Below are 11,677 nucleotides of genomic sequence, written 5' to 3'. Positions count from 1 at the left end.
CTCCACTCTCCCTCTCATAGCCTCAGACTGAGGGAGGCTTAACTAAAATCAACATAGAGAATAACAATATTATTATTTCTCTTTAGAAGTTACTGTAATTTCTGATTAATTAAAACAAAATGTTTTTAACAAAGATCATTTACAGCGTGCAATAAAAAACATTAAGATTAACACATCCATAAACCCTCTTTTTTCCTGTTCACTACATTTAACCATGAATTAAGATTTGGATTTTATCATCCCATATGACGAGACATAACTAATCACCTGGAATGATACCACCTGTCAACATCATTAGCCAGCTGACAGATGAGCTCAATTAACTGAGAAACGGAGGACAAAAAGACCACGGGAATAAACTAGCCCTTCATCATTTTCAGTTGTTGCTCTACCAGAAACTTTATTTGCTTTATCCAGTTGCGCCTTATTGAATACATGTGTTTCAGTCTTCATGATAAATTGAATTACACCTCATTAGTAGTGTGGGGTTCAGTGAAGCAAATACAGATGTTCGTGAATTGAGGGGTGGGTTTACTGACTATTTATCTCTAAATCACAGTCCTTTTGGCCTTAATTATGGATGAAGAGTTGGTACCAAGAACTCACAGCAGTTTTGGGTAAAATCATTGACAGGTCAAGAGGGCAAAGCAGCAATTTCGAGGTAATTGTACTCCACAGGAGCGGCTTCACTTCTGTTCCTCTGGAAAGATGCTTGGAGTAGCTTGTTTTTCTGACGTCTGCCAGTCTGTTATTGCAAAGGGAACAAGGAGGACCAAGGGTTAGAAGCAGGTCACAGTCAGTTAGGCTCTAATAAAAATATGTTGTGCTTCAGAAAACTGTGCAATCTCTGCCCTGTTCCCCTTAGAATTAACAAATCAGGTTAAACGAGAATTTTAAGAGTGCAACTTGGTACTTTAACAGTTTCTTGAATAAAGCTTTCTGCATTACAGTTTATAATTTAAATCCACAGTGAAGGTCATCTCTACTCGGTGAAGAACAAAAAAAAAAGAAAAATACATCTTTGTGCTCAATCTGTTTAATTGCCTATCACCATTCAGTTTAATAAACCATGCGTGTTTGTGTGCATGTGTGTGTTTGAGACAAACCCAGCCCAAAATGATAAATAATACATTTCTCCCAAATGTACTGTAGCACTAAATTGTCTTTGCTTCCATCTCCAGCAACCTCCCAGCTACATTACATGCTGGAGGAGAGTCATAATAAATAGCTTCTATTAAACCTGATACACATCTCATATATCATGAACATACTCCCGACATGAGTCCATAAGAGTGTCTAAATCGAAGAGGAGAGTGTGAGCCATACTTTAGGTAAATAAATGATTAAGTGAAATATGTTAATAAATAATAAACCAGTCTCTGCAGGGTAACAGATTGTACTTTTCATATTTAATAGACTGATGGGCCTCACACAAACTGAGACAACAAGTACACACACTGCACCATGTAATCACAAATAAGCACAGCCATCACGTGTACATACACCACTTCACAGTTGACTTTGTTTTTTCTTTAGCTAATTTATAATCTTAGCTTGTTTGTTTAGCTTGATACTTAGCTTGTCCTAATCATGTAAAAAGGCCTAAATGCATTTCTGTGCAGTCTGTGTACATCACTTCTCATGGACAGCGTCTCTGTCGATACAAGTCCTCTTAATCAGCTCAGATGAATTATTGAATAACCTTTTTATATCAGATCATGACCCATATTCTACTTGCTTGAAGTGAATATGCAGCCAATAAAACCGAGATGTACTTTTTAAGTTGTCCCACATAGGCTCCCCGCTTGCTCTGTAATGGGTGAACAGGATTCAGACACACACTGCAGAATGTTACGAGCTTTACATGGAGCTCCGCAGACTGATCCACTCGTTTATAACAAGATGATGGATGAGGTTGTATTGCAGCACCACACATAAAAATGAATCTGAGGTGTTAAGTTTAAGCTTGCTCCAAGTGTTAGGTTTTAAAACCAAAAATCTCTGCACGCTGAAGCTTTCTTGATGCACACCGTAACATGAAGAGGTGCATTAGGATTCTGTGATCCCTAGGTGGTACATAGTGGAAGTTAGTTGAATACAAAATACCTAGAAGAGGGTTACTGCTGATTTCGTTAAGGTGGATGCAGCGCTCAAAGCCGCACACAAGCGTTGCTTTGTTGTCTCATTAAGCAGCACATGGGTAGAGAGAATCAGTGGGAAGAAGGGATGGGATTATGAATCTCCTTAGCCCCTACTGTCTCCTCTCCTGGCTTGTTTATCAATGATGACTGCAAACACGGTGCCTATGAAATCTCTTAAGCTCTGTTTAGAGACATTTGGCCGATCTCTTTTCATCATAAGCTTCCTCTTATCAAACTGTTTCAGATACTGAAAATTGCTTGAAATACGCTGTGGTGTCCAAGTTATTGAAGTACCACAGATTTATTGTTCAGTGAAATTGTTGGCAATATTTACAAAGACATTATGCAATTAGAAAGAAGTGCAAATGGAGTAAAACACTAACTGCAATGTCACATTTGGCAGGAACAATATAAAATAAAATATACTCTGGTCTGAAACAAGAGCACTCATGGGTATGATCCAGATCCAGAACTTCATAAAAAGCTATGTGTCCTGTCATGATAGCCAACAAATCACCTCTTTATTTGCATAAAAGGGCTGTTCGGCCACATAAGTCTTCCATGCTGTGCAAACGCTTGCACTACCTCCAAGCTATGCCTTAAAGGATTGGTGGAAATGCTATCAGCATTCCCCCCTCAGCTCAAATCAGATGTAACAACTGCTAATTTCTAGCAAAGTGGGACATAACGTTCACACCATTTTGCCTCTGCCTTTAAATGTTTACCAGGTAACAAAGCATGGAGTGTGTTCCAGGTGTTCATAAGAAGCTGTCACAGACTATTCCAGTGATCATTACAGTAAAGAGACAGGAGCGAGCCATGTGTCAGAGGCAGAGCTCACACCCTAAAACGTCCATTTCGTAGCGTGGCAGCTGTGACAGCTTTGACAGCTTTGACAGACTACCTGAGCTTAAGTGCACATCTGTGGATAGGCCACAGGGGTCACATGTGTGCCAAGAGGACCGAACTGAATAGGTAATAAACCTGGGTTGTTAGAGCGGGTCCCAGGTGGGTTTTACAGGTATGTCGCCATAACCTTGACTTAACACAGTGCGCACACTTGCATTCACACATGCTTTGTAAATCCAATCTGCTGTCAGACAAACGGTCTGAAAGTTAATCAGAGAAACGGGGTCAATCACTCCTGCATTTACAACAGATAGATGGACAAAGGGTCTTTGTCAGTGTGTTTGTGTGTGAGGGAGAGAAGAGCTGTGAACATGCATTTTGCTGCAGACACATGAGTAAAATCTAATATCAACGGGCTCTTCTAGGAATTAAGATTTACTGCCTTTCTTCTCCCTTCTCTGAAGGACTTCACATTTGGTAGAAAAAGTATAAATAACTGCCCTGGAAAAAGGGCAGTGTTGTCCATTTCTTTATGTAAATGACTTTATTGATCTACGTATGTATATCCCTCCCACACTAACATCCACTGTTTTAAATAAGAGTGGAGTCATCAGGTGATCTGACTGGCAGAAATGCCCCATTGAAGTGAAGAACTGCTGTGCAAATAGAATGAAGAATGGAGATTATTCCAACCTGCAAAGTGATTTTTTTTTCTTTTTTTTTTACATTATCAGACACAGTGTGATCCTGTGACCTTATTCAACATGGATTAAAAAATATCTGAAAGAGAATTAAAGCCTGAAACTGGAAAAAAAGAAAACTATAGAAGATGTGGAAGACAAAGTGGATACACAGTGTATGAGTTATCACTGATGTGTGATAATCTGCCAGCATCCAGCTCTCATACCATGCACACACACTTGTGACAGATCTGCACACCCACACAAACACACACATGCAAAAATACTGTTTTTAAGGAATTATACTCTGCATCAACGTCTACATCGATTAATCAGCATTCAAAAACATGCAACAACAATGGCATGAGCGGCTTCAAAGCAACGTACTCACCTATTTAACGCTTAACAGTGAGGCATATTAAATTTGATCAGTTTGGTGGGGACGGAGAAATTAGAATCACGGCTATTGTGTCAGCTAATTGACAAAGATGTTGCTTGAGTCTTTAATCCGCGATAGCAAAATCCCATTAAGATTCAGCAGTTGAGAAAGAAATATTAAAATCAGCTTCAGTCCATAGAAAATGTCAAGAAAAAAGTCCAGATTTTAGAGCAGCTTTTGATAACTGTTAATTTTTTTTTTTTTTTGTCATTTGTAATCTAATCCAGGATTTAAAAGGTAATTCCACAGGACATCATCTATATCCAGAGGGTCTTTATCATAGTATCGGTTGCTCATAAGTCCCACTTCCCAATATCTTCATGTAAGGAGCAGCATTAAATCTCCCTCAGGAAAAAAATGGAAATATAAAAAAAGGAGATGGACAAGGAGATGAGTTATGTGGTTTTTTTTCTTTACTTTGCTATGCATCTGTCTATTGCTGTGCCTCTCTAGCTTACACACCACACACAGGCACACACACACGCCAAATTATTCCCTTACTTTGCAGACAGCGTAACACTTTTGAGCCCTGTATCTTCTATTTTCTTATCTCGGTATAAGAAAGTAATAATCGGCTCCTTGTATCACAACAATTTAAAATGGTTAAATTGATGAATTGCAAACTTACATAACCAAAATGCAAACTAAATAGCAAGTCCTCTCTGATGCAAGCAAGTCAATCATGTGTAAGTGGTAGAACATGGATTTTTTTTTCTATTTTTACATTATAAACAAATACAAAAAATACAAAAGCAAAGTGGAACAAATAAATGAATGAATATGTGATGCAGTGATGGAGAAAGAAACGGTGGAGAAAACTGATTAAAGTAAGTATGATGCCAAAAAGTGAAAATTATGGCGGAGGAAAAAAAGGGGGAAAAAAATCCTCTGGATGATAAAAGCCAGTTTTTTTCTAGTCCATTCTCTTTGAGTGCTTGTGTGTGTCTGTCTGTAGGAATGAGAGTCGGTTCGGAAAGATACGAGACAGAGAGAGGGAGGAGACATAGGGAGGAGAGAGGAAAAGAGGGCAGCAAAACAGAGGCAGAGGACTGTTTAAACACAGATGACACCCCAACAGAACGGACAAGTGCTGGCTTTGAAATACACTGAAACAAACAGCTCGTATAGCTGCTTGAAAATTGGGCCTTTTCCCAGTTCAACCTTCACCTGACCGAAAACATGAAGCCAAACAGGAAACTTGGAACACACCTCAGCTTTCTATGTGGAGTTTGGGTGTCTTTCAGTGTGCACATTAACAAACAACAGAACAAACATGTAGACATGTGACGAGAAAGCCGTGTGATGAAGGTCTTTTAATGGAATAACAGACTTTTGTGCAACAACATAAAAAAAAAAAAAAAACAAGGCAGCCATAATGAGGTTCCACAGTGATGACTGGAGAAGGTGCTTGCTTGATGAGTCACTGTGGTCTTGGTTAACAAAAAGAAAAATCAAGTCCAATAACACAGATGGAAGAGGGAGAGTGACGTAAGGAGGACATGGCATGAGGCAAGAATCAGCTGAGAGCTGGACAGGAGTAGACCCACGCTCATACCTGAGCGAGGCCGACTGAACGTGTCTGTGTGTGTGTGTGTGTGTATGTGTGTCTGTGTGTCTGTGTGTCTGTATGTGTATGTTTGCACGTCAAGGTGTGCAACAAATACAGGACACCTTGCATACAAAGAAAAGGAACAAAGACTTTGAGACAGAAGACACTAAACACTAAATAGACCTACCTATGATTAGAATAAAGAATCGGCCAAAAAAGATGTATAGGATGGTGGGAGGAAAAAAGAGAAGGAGGGGAAAATAGGAAAAGGTACAAAAGTGAAAAAGGCATAAATAGAAAACACAAGCAAGCCAATTAAAATGACTCTATAGGAGCTGTTTAAATTATAGAAACAAAAGAAAAATGGTGAAGTAAAATAAAAAAAATAGAAAAAGTAGCCAAAGTTACTAGTGGACAGTGACTGGAGTGTAGGGGAGGAGGAAGAGGAGGGAGGCGGTGGAGGGAGGAGGGAGCGTGGGCTGCACAGGGATAGAAAGGGCTGGAAGTAATAGCAATGGAGAGGGGAGAAAGAATGGATGAAAGGGGAGAAAAAAGAGGAAAAGGAGGGAAAAATCCCTTTCCTCTGTCTCTTTCTCGTTTTCTCTGTCTCTCTGCTTCTCTTTCCCTCCTTGTCTGGCTCATAAATAGAGGAAATTGTTGACCAGGTAAATGGCGAAGTAGATGAGAAGACAGAGGACCGAAAGAGCAAGCAAATGAAAAGGCAAAGCACCTCCCAGCAGCGCAATGAGAAAAAAAAAGAATAAAAAACGAAAGATAAAAGCAAATACTCCAGTGGCCTCCGTTGTCTCCAGTCTCTAAGTGGAAGGGGGGATTGGCTGTTGCCAGTTGTTCCCCTTCCCCGGCTGCCTTCTGCTTTCTTCTCTCTCTCTCTTTCCAAAAAAGACTTCCCATCCAGATGATAAAAAAAAGCAGGCACAGATGTCCTCTCCTCCTTCTCTTAACTCTGGTCAGAAATCACATGCCACTCACACAGGTTATTCATTGTTGCAGTGGCAATGCACAGTACTACCAATATTGCTCAGTGGGAGGAAGAAAAAAAAAGGCATTTGGGCGAGGGGGGTGGGGGGGGCTGCTGCTAGTCAAGCACAGCCTACCTCATGAGGAAAGATACTGAGCTGGAATTGCTCTGTCTCCCCTCTCCAGCCCATCCCTGCGAAAAGATGGGAGGATGGGAGGTGGGCCCACTCACTGCATTAGTATTCATTGAAAGAGTGTGAGAGAGAGAGCAACAGAGAGAGAGCGATACCGAGAAGGTGGGGGAGTGGGGGGGCTTCCAACAAATGTCGAGGAACCAAACTGGTGTTAAACTAATAAGAGACTGGCTCCCCCTAGAGTCAATCATCAATTCACAAGCTCTGATAACAGGAATCACTGGATGTCATTGGAGCATCTATGCATATGATGATCTGACTTAAAGGCATCTAAACACATCGGACTCACCTTCACAGCCTCACGCCCACCGTCAGCGTGATTGTAATTGCAAATAAAATCCAGCGCACAGTTTGATTCAATCTAAAATCCTGAGGTTTGTTTTTCTGGAACAAATATTTATTATTTCTGATTTCTTTTGTCCCTTCATTTCCATTATGTTGGACAGAATTATGTGACTTCTGATTCATGTCTGTTTCTTGTGAAAACAAACAAATGCTCCTCTGCATTTTGCCCTAAGCATAACTCGCTGTTGCTATGGCAATAAATATATCTCCACACAAGGATGGCTCCTTACATGTTGCTGTTGAAGGTTTTAGTCTTCGTCTTTCTTTCGATATGTGACATTACATAAACCAAATTATCATATTTGGTTTAATATCATGTCAATGCTTTTGTTTCAAATGCAGGGCTCTCACACTATATGCATGTAGATTTGTCTTGTCTACTATAGCAAAAAGAAAAAATGAGAGATGGGGAAAGAAAATTATGAAATCCTGAGAAAAGCTGAAGAACGGAAATATTCTAGCATGTTTTGTTGAGTTTTGGGGTTATAGAGGTGACAAATGATGAAATTGACACATGTATTACCTCACAAGAAAGCTGAAAATGGAATTGCATTGCAACCATAGAATCTTTATTTTCTCTGGATGGACTGGGATGAACCAGGAAATACAGACAGCAAATAACCACTACAGCTGCACATTAAGTGTTCTTCTCTTGACCTTTTGCTAAATTTTAGACATCTGGAAAAATCAGTAAATAATAAGTGAGAACAACAAACTCCTGGGCACAAATGTGTGAAAGTAGCTCACTTGTTCTACCAAAGACTAATGCTGAAATAAAGACAGTACAGATATAAACCGTGCAGATATGCTAGGGGGTTGGTTGTTTGTTTGTTTTTGTTTTGTTTTGTTTTTGTTTGTTTTTGTTTGTTTGTTTGTTTGTTTTTGTTTGTTTGTTTTTGTTTGTTTGTTTGTTTGTTTGTTTTGTTTTGTTTTTTGTTGTTTTTTTAGCATTCAGTTGAGCAAGGTGCAGATGTTCGGCATCAGCATTTCTTGATGTGTAGCTCATTTTTGCACAGTCATTTTTTTTTATCAGTTTTGTGAAATCTCTATGGTATAAATTTGCTTACAATTTGTCATATTGGACATTGATAGTTTCTCATTTCCCTTGAAAACATATGTCTCCAGAAAGGTTAATGGTCTTCCTGACTTTGAACCACTGTGCCTTTACCAAAAAGGTCCATTCATTAGTCTGTCCATGATTTAAAAAAAAAAAAAGAAAAAGAAAAAAAAAACAGATATCCTGGAAAGTTACCTGTTGCAGCTGGGAGCAGCTGTGAGGTGATTTGAGTTTGCGTAAAATGGCGCCCCCATGTGGTGAAGATACAGATCGACTGGGCCGTGTTGGATTGGGAATGCCTGGCTTCATTGTGCTGCACAATCGATTTACCTTGCAGAGATGGCTACGCTGTCATCACCTCTAAGAGTCTGTAGAGGAATATTAAAAGAATTACGGGCCCTACATGGACCAAGTTACAAAGAGTCATTGGCTTACGGCTATGTTATGGATCAGTTTCGTAAGAATAAGGTGGGTTTCCCTCTAAATAAGTAAAGTAAAATGTTAGCTAAGGGGCTAACCACCATTGCAAATTGCATGGGACACTGTCGTTAGCTAGCGTAGGCTATCCTCGTGACTCCTGAAGAATACTATTACACTGGAAGTGCTTTCTTGGTTACCTTTGCAAAATATTTCAATACGTTTACAAAGTGATTATAGAATGAATGCCCACTCTGAGAATGAAAAGCGGTTTATGTCAACTTTTCTACTTTTTAACTGCTCCGATTTGAAGCAAGGTGACTAGCATAAGAGGACCTTCATATTAGCCCCCTGCATATTTTACTGTTCAATTCATATTAGTGCGCTTAACCGCAGTGCAGTCTGTTGCGTAGTAGTGTTGATCAGATGTAAAGCAATTTAATAAATTGCCGTCCTTGCTTCTGTTTTGTGGATTCGAACTAAAGAAATTAGCATAATTTCTCACAATGACGATTTACAACAACTTTTTAAAATAATATGTATTAAAAATTGTTGAAGCTCAAAGGACGTTTTATCTATATTTATCCGCTGCAAAAAGTAGATACCCTTTACCTTGATATTTTTATGGCTTTTATGTACGTATTTGAATTGTTTTACATTTTAATTAAGTGTTATAAACGGTTTTTACTATTATTCTTTATTATTTATTTATTCATTGGCTGTTTGCAAATCCATAAATCAAGTAGGGTTTTTGTTAGTTAGTTAGTTTGTTTGTTTTTAATCAAATAACTAAAAGCAATGTTTCAGACAGCGATGGACAGTCCTCAACTTGGCTTATCGTTGCTGTCGATCAAAAACCTCCTATGTCCAAAATACGTGATTTTTGTTTTCCTTCATAAATCACTACTATTGGTCACCCTTTATGTCTGTTGTTTTACAAATATTTAACCAAAGATATATGATGTAAAACACAATTCAAAGTTTGATGACATTATGTCCAGTTATTACAAAACCATACAGGTTTTTTTTTTCTTCTTCTTCTTTTTTCATTTTTTGAAAAATGACAGTTTTGGAGATAGGAGGTTTGCACCCACAGCAGCATTATCTAGATTCTCCATTAAACTTGTGGCATTAAACAATCTGTCTGCATGTCCATCTAAGTGGTGAATGGACTGTACTTATATAGCACTTTTCTAGTCGCATGTTGACCACTCAAAGCACATTTACACAATATGTCACATTCACACACACACTCATACAGCACTTCTGTTGTTATATACTAAGTGCTTTCTCCTATCACACACATCTTGCCCAAGGACACTCCAGCTTGGAGTCAGGTGAAGCCTGGAATCGACCCACCAACTTTCCATTGGTGGACGAAGGCTCAGCTGCCTCCTGAGCTACAGCCGCCCGAAGTGCACATCGTTGTGTTTAGAGCTCATCTAGAGCATATAGAGCTTGCATTATTAATGCTTGGAAGAGCATGGCTCACCAGAGTTGTTGAATATATGTGGTCATTGAAGCAAAACAGCTGGAAGGAACTCTTGCTTGTCATTTTGTATTTATTCCAGCTTTGAAGAACTCCCAAGTCATTGTGATGAACATTTGATGCTTTGTATGGACTTAACTAAGTGCCCGCTGTACATATAGCTGTTATGGTTGTTAAAGAAAACAATCCCAGCTTTATACTAGCCATGAGAGTGTCTAACTTACATATTCAGTTCATATTTTCTCTTTATGATGGCTGTTTTATTTTTTGTTTGTTTTGTTGATAGCAGTTTACCACATGTTTGTGACATGTTCTGTGTCCCCTGTTCTAACAGGTAACAGGAGAAAGGTACTGCCGTGCCCAGCAGGAGGCACACCATGCTTCACAAACATACCTGTGTTTGCTGGCTTCCACCAGGAACCACCTGGCCTTGCACAACCTGTACCATGGCAAGGGGGAGCGTAGCCCAGAAGAGGTTGCTAGCCTTGTAGGGCTTCGATTGCCTACACAGCCGGGAGGAAAAGGCTGGGAGAAGTGAGGACGTGAAGGTCCAGCAGAAACTCCAGAAATTACATGTGTGTGTGGCTTATTCGTCCAGCCTCATGCAGTTAATGTAATGTTTTTGAAACTCTGAAAACATAACTATTTGGCAGGAGTCTGGCAACCTGGTGATTGTGTCACTATGGACTGTGGGAACTTGAAGTTGACTTTTTTTTTTTATCTGTTCTTGTTGAAGTGAAGGATGTGTAAATATTAAATAAAAACATACACTATGATTGTTGGTGATTTACTGCTGTCTGCAGCTTTTATTTGTCTTTAGTGCTTAAAAATAAAAATATCTGTTATTACATTTTCATTTATGATTGAAGTATAAATCACAGTATTTTAAGGAATGCATTTACACATAACATCAGTAAACACCTGTTTCATGTATTAAGTATACTAGAAATTTAATTTATCTGTTGGTGAACATCATGGCTATTTAACTCGGTCCCTCAAGGGGCCACTGTCCTGCACTGTCCAGTTGTTGGATCAATTTAATTTGAATCAGGTGTGTTTGAGCGGGGAAGCATCTAAAACCTGCAGGACAGTACCTCTCAAGGTACTGAGCTGAATAGCCCTGGTGTACATCTGTGTGCTGACAGGTGAAAGTAAATGTGAAGCATGTTTTAAAATTAGATGTTGGTCAGCAGGAATGAGAAGCCATGGGCTTGATGATTGTCACAACTGTTTTCAGTCTTATGCAAGAACATTTGCAAAGCAGCCCATTTAACTAGCTTTTCTATTTTAAGCAAATAATTATTTAAGAGGTATTTAATTAGGAAAGCCACACAAACAGCTTAGTATATTTTGCAGTAGGTTTTTTTTAAGTTAAACGTTTTTTTTTTTAAAAACGTTGGGAAAGGGTCTTATTGTGACATCATTTCTTTTTTTTTTTTGCCTACTGTTCAGCACATGGACTTCTTCACTACAGCTTCACGCAGCTGTGATATATGAAAAATGTGGTTACTGTTTTGCTGATAATTAGAAAGTCATCTG

At 39.0% G+C, this 11,677-nt stretch overlaps 1 protein-coding gene across 1 annotated transcript; it reads left to right on the top strand.

Moving 5' to 3' along the window:
- Nucleotides 1–8,499: 8,499 nt before the first annotated feature.
- Nucleotides 8,500–11,525, top strand: fmc1 (formation of mitochondrial complex V assembly factor 1 homolog). The gene is made up of 2 exons (XM_041995926.1): nt 8,500–8,700; nt 10,473–11,525. The coding sequence occupies exons 1-2, from the start codon at nt 8,572–8,574 to the stop codon at nt 10,674–10,676; spliced, it is 333 nt and encodes a 110-aa protein (XP_041851860.1). The 5' UTR covers nt 8,500–8,571; the 3' UTR covers nt 10,677–11,525.
- The last annotated feature ends 152 nt before the right edge of the window (nt 11,526–11,677 follow it).

This window comes from Melanotaenia boesemani, chromosome 2, assembly GCF_017639745.1.
Source record: "Melanotaenia boesemani isolate fMelBoe1 chromosome 2, fMelBoe1.pri, whole genome shotgun sequence".
Taxonomy (NCBI): domain Eukaryota; kingdom Metazoa; phylum Chordata; class Actinopteri; order Atheriniformes; family Melanotaeniidae; genus Melanotaenia; species Melanotaenia boesemani.
This window is presented reverse-complemented; position numbering and strand designations above follow the sequence as displayed.

Bases quoted from the DNA above. Each gene is read 5' to 3' on its own strand.
- fmc1 (XM_041995926.1), top strand. From the start codon at position 8,572: ATGGCTACGCTGTCATCACCTCTAAGAGTCTGTAGAGGAATATTAAAA. The intron at 8,701-10,472 runs GTGGGTTTCCCT...CTGTTCTAACAG, and splicing joins ATCAGTTTCGTAAGAATAAG to GTAACAGGAGAAAGGTACTG.